The following is an 11785-nucleotide window of genomic DNA, read 5'->3' as shown; positions in this document are numbered from 1 at the left end:
CAGGTGAGTCATAGCCACATTTTTTTTTAAAGCAGGTGAAGGTGGAAGGATAGATTGTTATTAATGATAACTTGCAGGGTACAGATGTGACGATTCATTGAAGGCAGCCTTCAAGTGCCTCCATGACCCAGATTCCTAGAGATTATCGACGGCAGTCGTTTGTTACATTATCTTTGATACTGCTGTCAAAATAACTCAACTGATTAAGTCTACATAGGTTTTGTGTTTATAGCCATCAGGTCTGATTTGGCGCTAAGTTTGTATCCGCTAGTTATGACAGCACTGACTGAGCACATTGCATAAAACGTTTCTCATTAAAGAAACTAATATTTTACTAAAGGTATTCGTCAACATTTTAATTGAGCGTATCAATTAAACATTTGTTTTTCAAAATAAGGTATCTGCAGGTTAGGAAGTGCTTTATAGTAGCCTAATACGCGAAGAAACGCAGTGTAAAAATTGGTCGAACTATAATTAATGACTAACGAACAAAGACTCCAATATCTTTCATTTTGTAGTCCTTTTCAAAGACTTGGTGTGACCCAACACATTCACGGTATGACCCTAACATGACCAGGCTCCTCTTCACACTCAGTAGCTGAAATATGCTTTCAAGCGTGAAGTGATTCATAATGCCCTGGAAGTTAGGAGTGAACACAAAGGCAATAATGCTTCTGAATGGCTGAAAGCACCCCAGAGTCTGGCATCTATACCAGTAAACTTTGGGCAGGAGGGGCTAGTTAGCCTTGGCTGGCTTAGTTCTAGGTAAACAAACAAACAAACAAACAAACAAAATTAAAACCAATTGTTTTTTTCATTTCACAATTTTATTTTGTCTATATACACAACAGTTTTCAAAAATAGTTTTAATAAATAGTTTGTTTATGGAAAGAAATGATTGCATGAACAAAAAAAAAATAACACAGAAAGATAAACAGAATATGTGAAGGGGAGGTGAAGTCAAGCAAACTGGTACCTCAATCTTACATTTTTATTGTATGTGCTAAGTTTTTCAATATCAGTTGTATAAACCCCACAGAGATAACTGACTAAACTGACTACATAATTTCTAGAGAGTCAACCTGCTAGTCAATGGGCATGTTTCTTACAGTGTCAAACTGTGTATGTACAAGTAGTTATGAAACAAAAAAACAGGCAGCTAGGAATGTTGCTATGGGTACTATCTACCTAATTCTATCAGCACTAATAGATGTCAAAAAAATAACAGAGAAACTCTGCTGTTATTGAATTATACATTTCTACCTGTCAGATAAAATAAAAATCCATTCTTTATTTCAATGTGACTTGGTCACCACAGTTGATAGCTCAAAAGATAGCTACTTTATCATGTTGACTCCTACAAAAGACTTAAGAATATGCCTCCTTGAGTACTACCACAGTATTTCATCCTATACAACTACAAACTGAACTTACAACAACAATGAAACATAGATGCCCATTCAAAATGAGATTTCAAATTTAAAACTCTGGGAAGCTTGAAATTAAAAAGCATCAAATTCCATCAAGGTCATGATGTCTTGTAACATTCCATTCATTTCTAATAATAGACCACTACATTTAATCTAACATTACAAAACAAGAAAGGCAACCTTTGCCTACAGAACCAATTTCCAGTTGCTAAAACTGTTTGAGTTGGTATATCCATTAACCTCAACTCTTTCCAGCTGCCTTTTCCCGTTCATTGAAAGTTGAAACATTTGACTGACTTGACATACAAATGAAGTTGACAGGAAAGAGAAGGTAATTAAGTCTACTAATGAGTGCTTAATTAAGATACTCACTAACTAAACTGATGAATTTGAGGTACACATGGGGAGAAGTGGGGGGGAGGGGGGGGGATTCCCAGACATAAACAAAATACACACTTTCTCAACAAAAAAAAATGTTCAATCTTTGTCAAAACTATGTACAATCTTGAAATCAATCTCTCCAATATACAGCAAAGGTAACATGAAAAGCAACAAACTCCTGTTAGACCTTACATTAAAAAAATTGATTAAAAAAAAAAACAGAATACATTACAATAATAAATAAGCATACATGGTAAAACTATGTATTCACTGAGTCAGCCATAAAGATTAAAACTAAATCTGAACTTAGCAAAAGTTTCTGTTTACATTAGTAGAAACTGACAGTTTGACATTTAATAAAACAAGATTTAATCATTTTAAAACCGGGAAAAAAAAACAAAAAAACTTACAGGAACATGTGTGATCAATTTTTTGAATCATAGATAAAATATTTTTTGTAACAATTTTGTAAAATATTTTGTTTCAAACACATTATTGTAAAGTGAAATAGAAAAATAGAAAACCTACATAGCAGGTGATGGGGGGGGGAGGGGATGTAGTTGAACAAGAAGTGTGCATAGGCACCACATGAACTGGCCCTGAGTGGCTATCAGAGATTGGCTGGACACGCTGGACAAGCGGTTCAGTAACCTAAATTCAATTTAATTTTAAAATAGTTATGTTACAAAACGTCAAATAGACTGCATGTAGTAGAAAGAAACTGTCATGAAACACAAGACAGATGTAGCAACAATTTCTTAGAGCATACTTAGCAATAGTCAATACAGTTACAATGTATACACAGTAAGCATTTGAAGCACCTGTTGCCCTATACTTTCAGTGGAACCTCACACACACAATGACACAGACATTTCCATTCAAAAAGTGTTGGCAGTTATAATTGAAGAAGAGATGGCTAGAAATGAAACTCTGGGCAAAAATAAAACAACAAATCTAACTGGTTGCTTGAAGTCTGGCCGAGTCCACAGCATCCAGAAGATTCTTGGAGTCCATGGCCAGGGCGTGAGCAGACTTGAGCATACTCTTTCTGTAGTCAGGCATTAGGGGAGTGTTGTAATTTTCTTGTGCTAGTCTCATGGCGCTGACTAGTGATGCCATGTCAGTTGACAGTACCTTCTGAGCCATGTCAATCTAAAAAAAAAGGGTACCAAAAGACACACATAATGTTCCTGTCTTACAGAAAAAATATTTTAGGCTAAGAAATTATGTGTTGAATTCTATTTAAAACTTTTATCCAACATTTACAAGGGAAAAAAAACTAAAATAGTCATAATGCAAACAGAATACTATAGAATAAAAATGACCCACAATGTTTTGATGGATGAAACGGCTACTATATTTCCAAAAGAGTACTAATTCTTTATGCGTTCTCAAAGATGGGTGAACACTGGACATTGCATAGCTCTAAAAATGTTCCTATAAATTTGATAGTTTATGTATATCTTAGGGAAAAATTGACTAATGGTCATCCAGAGAAAACTCTTGTTTGGCTGTTATAATTACTCATAATCATCTTAAAAATAAATTTTGCTATTTGAACACAGGTATTCCTGCCCCAGACTCAAATGTTAGTACAGAGTTGAATAAATAAATATCTCAGGTAGACATTAGCAGGTCTGGAAAAGAAAAACTTCAAATAGTGAAAGCTCACTAGAAAGACTCCTGGCAATATTGAAGTATCACAAGAGAATTAAATAGAATGAGATCTTGTAGAGACTTGAATCATCTTCATAAAGGAGGAAATGATTTAAAAAAAAAAAATAATTCTTGTTACTTGTCCAAACAAAATGTGATGTGAGCAAAACAAACCTGTTTGTGTGTTTCAGGTGGCAGTGTTGGCATTACTTCATCCACTTTACTGGACAACACTCTCAGCTCACTGCCAATTTTCTGTTGAATAAGCAGAACATTCATGAAATAAACATGTGGAGAGTGACACAATAACAATGCAACAGTTTTAAACTCAAAACTATCGTGCATAATCTTTTCAAAGATAACAAAAATCAATCTTTTCTTTTAATATTAAAATTCAACAGATGTTGAAAGTAAGAACATTGTTCTCTTTGCTTGCATGAAAAGAAATCTACAAAAGATGATAAATCAGAGTGGTAGTGGGGAATACTGTTGAGAAGCAGTTAGAAGCTAAAAGTGTTGAGGAGCAGTTAGAAGCTAAAAGTGTTAAGAAGCAGTAGATGCTGAGACTATGTTGGGAGCAAGTTTAAGTATGAACTAATAATAAAGATGCTTGAGGATCTTACTTTCACCATCTCCAAGTATCCCTCAGCATCCACATGTGGTGCCTCTTTGGTCATCATCATAACAGCTCTGACCACGCTGGTGGTACTGTCATAAACACTGTCATTCACTCTAGAAATCTGAAAAACAAGTGAAAAACATTTCAAATAGAAACACACACACACACAGCACATATTTCAAAAGAAACAACATGAGGTCAATAGACTAATGACAAGTATTATTCATTGATTTTGACAAATATTTTTTAAACAATGTTCTTTTTTTTTTTCAGATACATACAGAATCATGATAAAATTAATGATAACTAATTGCTTGTACTACTTAAAGCTAGTTAATATCAGATTGTTTACATTTCAACATTACAGGTGGTAATGGAAATGCCTGGTTATATTTTGCATTAAAATTCTTGAAAACTCACGTTTGTTTAATTCTTAATATTTTAAAGGCAAGTACTAAAGATACAACTAAAATGCAGAGTTATGTAAACTTCCTTTACCTTCTGTAATGATCCAGTATCTGTTGAGTCACTTGTGCTACTGGTGCTACCTGAAATATTGATAGGTTTTAGAGGACTATCAGATTGTTTTGTTACTCTTCCTCATAAATTACAGTTTTGACCTAAAAAGTGCAATGTGTGGATAGAATAATGTTTTTAAAAGTACTGGTAGTTGACATTTATTGAAAAGTAAAGAAAAAGACATTACTTGATGTTCGTTGTAGTATCCTTGCTGTAGGCAAACTTCTGACACCAGATATTGTGGGTGGGGAGTTCTCCTTAGTATTATCACTGTGACCATGGTTGTGAGCGACAGAATCTCGTTTCTGAAATAGTTGGTTTGAATTTTATGATACAAGGACATCCTCATAAACCAAACAACTACATGTGTCTGTGTGTAGAGTTTCAGGACAAATTTCAACTATTAAAATAAGATAATAAATTTCCTTTTTAAATTAACTATTTTTTAAAAATTATACTTAAAACAAAATATTTTGTCAATATCAGTATCATAAAATGACAACACAGCCCTAAACTATGTTCCATTAAATAATGTAGGCAAAAACTTGTTTCTTTGTTGGTGGTTTTGGGCTCTTCTTCTATCAAAATGTACAAGGTTTAGCAAATTTTTAAGTGCTTAACTCTTTCTCTTGTAACTGACAATACCAACACTGATTCCACCAGAATGTGGTAAATAATTACGGAGAGAAAGAGTTAACACAGTGCTATCCCTAGAGAAAACAAAATGCAGATGAGATTCCTAGAGGGAGGCAACATTTCATTCTGGAATAAAGAACAGCATGGCTCAGGAGGCATTTGTATAATGTTTCTCCTCCCTTCCCTGATTTCTGCATGCATATTCTTTATTAAAAAAAAACTACAGTATCAGCACTGAGTACAACTGCTATTGAAAGAAATTGAGGATAAAAAAAGGAGAAGAAAATAACAATTATACACTAGTGTATTATGGGACAACATGGTACTTCAAACTCATACATTATAACATTATACACTAGTGCTGCTATTATGGTACAACATAGTACTTCAAACTCATAAATTATAAAACATTACAATGAGAGATTAGGACCATTTAAAAAATGTGTTTTAAGATTATACACGCTTAACAAAGTAGCCTACCAAATTTTTCTCTTCTGCCTCCAACCATCTGGAGTCTTCCTCAGACTCTTTCTGTTGCTGCTTCAACCTCATTTCAATGACAGCCTCATCCACGTCCTCAACATGTCTGTGATGTTGTGTAAAACCCTAGGGTAAAAAACCAATAGATATAAATATTCAATCATTGAGTCTTTTCTAAGCAATCATGATTGAAATAAAATATCTGTATCTATACTACTTCAAAACGTTATTTACAAATGATAGTTTTCATCATATCATGTTTATTAATGGCATCTTAAAAACATTTTTTTTTACTTAAACATTTTACTGAGGCTTCATAAAAATTGCCTTCAAATTATTATTATTATTTAGAAAAAGGCAACAAGTCAAAACATCTTTTCTATTACTTTCTTTTTTACTTATTTAATACTTTAATTAGCTTTAAAATTTATTTTACAACTGGTTCAACTACAAATTTATTACTGAACTATTTCATACAGGATTGAATGAGCTTCCTATGAAAAGAACAACTGTTAGAAAAACAAGAAATTATTTCACAACTAGTTCTAAGTTTTTGTTTGTATATAAGTTAAAACTTGTAGGCTGGAATTGTTGACATATCCATAGTCTTAAAAAGACTTTTTGCAAGACTTATTTAGCTTCATTTACTTATACAGAAGACCTTTTAAGCATCATACTAAAAATGGTTAGAATCACCCCAACCTTGAATGAAAAATAGGTTAAATCAAAACAAGACATGCCAATGATAGAAAATGAGGGAGTCTCAACAAAACTAAAAAGTTTTAATTACAAAGGAAATACCTAGTTAAGCAAGTGTAATAAATTTAAAGCATTGTGGGGTAACAAAGCTACAATTTTAAAATATAAATGTATTTTATTTATGCAAACTACTGTTTTGAATAATAAATTCAACATAACAATGTTTTTGTTTCTTTTTATATTTTAAACTAGCCATATATGGCCTGCGGGCCTTAGTTTAGTTATTACTGATCTACTGGATTGAATTTAGATCTATGTCAAACATGGAGAATGTTCCCTTCACATTTTTAAAATTTTGTCATGAAAGTAAAAGTAGAGTGTAAAAATGGGTTTACCCGTTCAGCTGACATATCCCTATCTAATATAAAATACTGAGACTTTATCTGAGTTGTTAAAAAGTTTTGTTCTTTAATAGAGATACAATTAGGCACTTTTTGTCAATTTTTAGGGCTCTCTGGTTGTGGGAGGGCCATTAAACATACACTATGGGCTCTGCCATGACATAAGAAACATTTATGTCAAGTTTTATCAAGATTGGTAAAATGGTTTTGATTTCTATAGGGACATACATACATATGCCTTACTTTGTGCTTTATATTTTAAATAATTGAAAAAAAAAATCTTTTTGCTTGAAAAGCTACTGATCCATAGAAATACATATGTAAATGTAATAGATACCTGAGGTGTAGGTGGTGGCGAAAGAGGGGAGAGCACCTGGTTATTTCTGGATAGCTGGAAATGGTCAGCTGGGGGAGGCGGAGGTACAGTCAGCGTGGGGGGATCAGGGCGGCTGGTCATAGAGGTCTTATGGCTGCTGTTGAAATGCTGCGGCTGCTGGAATGCTGCCTGTGGTGGTGCTGCAAGCGGTGTGTGGTGACTTAGATTTCTGGGGGGCAGTGAAATGTGAGGATGGTTGATGAGGAGTGGCTGCTGGTTGGAGTTGCTGACCTGCAGGGTTAATGGATGCTGAGTGATCAAGGTGGCCAAAAGAAACATGCTTCAAATATATTTTATTTATGTTATAAAAATGTTTAAATTTGAAACAATAAACATCTAAGGATATCCATAATTATCATATAATTATATTCATGTCATAAATAGTATACATTAGTATACATTACATAATGTTAATACTTTGAATATATGAATGTTTTTTTTAAAGTATTAACAAAGGATTTGTAGTATCCATTTCATGGAGTAAAAAAAAAAAGAAGCAAGAATTATGCCTTCACTTTTGATCTACTCTATTTCCTTTAACTAGTTCTATTTATCAAATAATACTGGCACAAGGAAATAAATCCATTGAAGTGTGTTATTCTAAAATCATTGTTAAATAATGTTACAACTGGCAACTTACTTAAATAAAATTAAAAAAAAAAATTTTTTTAAGATTTTTAATATTAGTGTTTCTCATTTTTATGTTTTAAATAGCACTTTTTATCCTTTGAAAAACAAAACAATCAATTAAAATAAAAAGATTTGATGAAATTGAATGACAATCACCCCCACAAACAAAATAGGAAATGGAAGGTGAAAAATGTTCATTCTAGCATAAAATAAAGGCAATGAGAGAGAGAGTGATGCATTCAAAATCCACAATTGTTTTTATTCCTTCAATTAGCTTAAATTTAACTTAGCTTATCTTTAATACTTTTGAAAAGTGAAACTGTTACAGATATAGATATATATTATCTAATCATGTTAAACTCACAAAATTACTAGTTCGAAACAACAATAAAAAACAATATAAAGTATCTATCAGGGATAATTCAAAGCTAGGGTATATCCATACCAGTAAATAAAAGGGCATTTGTTTGCTGTTCTGCAAATGAAGAAGTGTAAATAGTATATAGCTGAACAATTCATGAATCTAATTTTAAAATCTAAATAATGAATTATTTTTTAAATTTTAAAAATTATATTTTTGTGCTTCGTGTAGCAATAAAATATAAAACTACAAACAAAAAACAAACAAACAAACATTCCATTCAAAAGTTGCTGTAAAACAGAAATCAGGATTCAAGCCAGATCAGATCAAAGTAGTTACCTGCATGGAGTTTGCAGAAGGGAAAAAATTCTGTAGTTGATATTCTATGTGAGTTGCAGAAGGAGGTAGGGGTTTTGGTATATCTTGAGATCGCTGTGAAACTTGGGACTTGATGGCATTAGTGTCTGGTGAGGGCCCTGAGGCTGGAGTGCTGTGACCCAGTGGTAGATTAGTGGTGCTGTTCCACTGATGGGGCAGGGAAGCCACGCTGGAATTGAAAGAGTTCCCAACATTGACTGACAAGTTAGGCGTGGAGCCTGTTGGGGACAATGCAAACAGTGGTCTAGCTGGCTTAGGAGGTGGTGGAGGTTCTTCGTCAGATCCATTGGAACCGGCTAAATGAATGGAGAAAAAATTTACATTTATAACAGTCATCTGACATAATGGTGTGTCATTGAGAAACATTTCTAGTCTAAAGTAATCCATATCTGTGAGTGTACAAAAACTGAATGCAATGTTTCCCTTAAGCAATCGTGCACCTGATAACAGAGAAAATAAACTAAAAAAAACTCTACTGCTACAGTTGTTCCACTTACCCCAGGATATGGCCTGAACTCGCCTGTTATCTCTGTGCATTTCTTCCTCTTGTCTGTGTTTCTCTTCTGTTAAAATTTCACTGAAATAGAAAAAGCATAAAAACTAAAAATCCATCTATTCCTGTGAGTATTATGTTTACAAGACCATGTCAAATATACTAAAGATTAATAACACTGAAAGTATAACATTCGACGGAATATTGATGAGCATGTAGAAAGTCAATATGTGCTGCTGTCACTTACTGGAGCCAAGTTTTGAGATCAGCAAAGGAGGGCCGCTTTGAAGGCTCATAGATCCAACAAGAACACATAAGGTTGTACAATGATGGTGGACATCCTGGAGGTAAGGGCAACCGTTCTCCATTTTCTATTTTACCAATCACATCATTGTTTTTGACACCTTGAAAAGGTTTCACACCGTACATCAAAATTTCCCAGATACAAACACCTTATAGAAAAAAAAAAGTTATGTTCACAATAGTCATTGCTGATGCTTACTGACTTCTTCAGAATTATATTTATTTAAAAGTCAAACAAAATACCGGTAACAAGAATGCCAAATGCAGTAACTGACACTAAAATGAAAAGGTTTGCTGCATATTAATTTTTTAACTTTAAGTTTCCCATAAAAAAATATACTGGTAATAAAATAATTACCAAACATCCAAACATCACTAGCTGTTGTAAATCTGCGAAAGTTGATTGACTCAGGAGCCATCCACTTGATGGGAAGCTTGCCTTTGGATGCTGTCAAAATACACATAATGAATAATAGTTATTAAAAAAGACTGCCCTTTTTTTTTTTCACTTACAAATAATGCTCATTACAGCATTACATCTATGGATGAATTTTTCCAGCCAGCAAACACATGTTCACACATGAAGAAAAGATGTATTTTATTTGATGCTAACCATTTATTTCTTTAATAAAAAAAAAAGATAGCCATAATGACCTTTATAATAGCTCTGTTCCTCAACCCATCTAGACAGGCCGAAGTCTCCCAGCTTAACATTGTCATGAAATGCCACAAGAACATTACGGGCTGCTATATCTCTGTGTAGTAGAATGTTAATGTAAAGCAACTATTTATTTCTTTGGTAATAAAAGCTAGATACAAGTTTAAATTGTATAAACATCAGAATGACTGGTATAACAAGAGTACAGGAGTGAAAGGAAAGAACACAAAAAAGTCCACATGGTGTTTTTCTTTAATGTCAGAGACTGTAGTTACAATAAGTTAATAGTTTTGAACATTATTTTTAGATTTAAATCTAATGCCTCTATGCTTGAATGAACTTAAGAACTAGTAAAAGTGTTCAAAATAAACTGACCTATGTACAAACTTTTTACTTTCTAAATAAGATAAGGCTGTGCTGAGTTGATAAGAATACAGTATCAACATGACAAGGTCCAGATGGGGCTGATTGTTCTGGAGGTATGCTCGCATCTAGAAAACACCCAACATTAGACTTAAAATCATTTGACAATACAGCATGATTCTGATTATGTAAATATGCATAAATAATATAGTTGGAAGACCAAAATTATCAAGTTTTTGCTAACAAAAAAATTGAATAAATTATTTATGTGTTATTTGAGAATGCCAGAACTCAAGCATAAAAAAACAAAAAGGAATTTAACATTTGAAACTTTATGAGCAATAAAATTATTTTTAACCTAAAAAGTAAAGAAAAAAAAAGATGACTGCATACCTCTCCATGCTTGGCTAATTCCATGACAATCCAGACAGGTGCAGTATCTGAACATATGCCTATAAGTTTCACAATGTGTGGATGATCAAACTGTTGCATAATGTCTGGAAAAAGTTTCGTGTAAAGAAAATATCTTCAACAAGTTGCAAAAAAAATAATATATATATATAAAACAAAACCTTGCACAAATAAAAAAAACAAAGAAATACTCTGGTTTAAATGACAGTTTTAAACTCAATACTTAATATATTTTACAGTTATTTTCTATTTACATATATTCTTATGATAAACCACATTATGCATCGTAGTATGTGAGTTAGCCCATTCATTTATTTTATTAAGCATATAGCTGCTGGGATTGCTTGGTTTTCCTGACATAGTACATAAGATGAAATTTGTCATTATTGGATCTAGGTCATATTAACATTGATCAAAAATAAAAAAAAAAATAGACAAAAAAAAAAAAAAAAGTAACCAGAGCCATACAAGCTCTGTAAATACACAAGTCATTAGAAAATCACATTACTTCATACTGTAAAATTCAGTCAATTGGACCACATTGGGATGGGATCATTTTTGTCCTTATAACCGGCTGGTCAGATTAACCATATTTAATTATGTTTTATGTTTCAGTACTTTAGGATTTGGTCCAAATAGGCAGCAGGTCCAATTGACCAGATACTGTATAGCCAAAAAGAAAATGTTTATTTCTACTTACAAGCTTCTTCTAGAAACTTCTCAGCCATACATTCCTCACCATCTTCTTTACATGTCTTTATAGCTACAGGCACTTGGGTTCCAGTCTGAGAAATAGACAACTTTGCAGACTAGAACATCAGTCTCATACAACTAATGAGCAATCAATATTGAATGGATCATAAGCCAAGTCACACTTAAGTGAGAAAATGACAATTTGATTGTCTACCTTTCAACAGATCTGTATAAATGAGCTGAAAAATCTAGAAATGAGCTTAAAATCTATAAGCTTTGCTTGATATTTACTATTTTA

At 32.8% G+C, this 11785-nt stretch overlaps 1 protein-coding gene across 11 annotated transcripts in view; it reads right to left on the bottom strand.

Moving 5' to 3' along the window:
* Nucleotides 1-805: 805 nt before the first annotated feature.
* The window catches only part of LOC106063815 (focal adhesion kinase 1), a 55801-nt gene continuing 44821 nt past the window's right edge, over nucleotides 806-11785 (bottom strand). For 8 of the 11 annotated variants that reach the window (XM_013222283.2, XM_013222335.2, XM_013222342.2 and 5 more), the window contains 15 exons: nucleotides 11495-11579; nucleotides 10777-10880; nucleotides 10396-10511; nucleotides 10017-10117; nucleotides 9721-9810; nucleotides 9307-9511; nucleotides 9064-9143; nucleotides 8528-8862; nucleotides 7159-7446; nucleotides 5722-5847; nucleotides 4793-4910; nucleotides 4585-4634; nucleotides 4091-4207; nucleotides 3642-3722; nucleotides 806-2963 (listed from right to left, as the gene is read on the bottom strand). In XM_013222283.2, coding sequence (XP_013077737.2) covers nucleotides 2766-2963; nucleotides 3642-3722; nucleotides 4091-4207; nucleotides 4585-4634; nucleotides 4793-4910; nucleotides 5722-5847; nucleotides 7159-7446; nucleotides 8528-8862; nucleotides 9064-9143; nucleotides 9307-9511; nucleotides 9721-9810; nucleotides 10017-10117; nucleotides 10396-10511; nucleotides 10777-10880; nucleotides 11495-11579 — 2094 coding nt within the window. In that variant the 3' untranslated portion in view covers nucleotides 806-2765. Of the gene's footprint in view, nucleotides 2964-3641; nucleotides 3723-4090; nucleotides 4208-4584; nucleotides 4635-4792; nucleotides 4911-5721; nucleotides 5848-7158; nucleotides 7447-8272; nucleotides 8303-8527; nucleotides 8863-9063; nucleotides 9144-9306; nucleotides 9512-9720; nucleotides 9811-10016; nucleotides 10118-10395; nucleotides 10512-10776; nucleotides 10881-11494; nucleotides 11580-11785 lie in introns of all 11 variants that reach the window. The other 3 variants (XM_013222347.2, XM_013222329.2, XM_013222356.2) reach the window with 3 other exon arrangements.

This window comes from Biomphalaria glabrata, chromosome 5 (genome assembly GCF_947242115.1).
Source record: "Biomphalaria glabrata chromosome 5, xgBioGlab47.1, whole genome shotgun sequence".
NCBI classification, from domain to species: Eukaryota; Metazoa; Mollusca; class Gastropoda; family Planorbidae; genus Biomphalaria; species Biomphalaria glabrata.
Note: the sequence above shows the minus strand (reverse complement) of the source record. Positions and strands in the feature narration are given on the sequence as shown.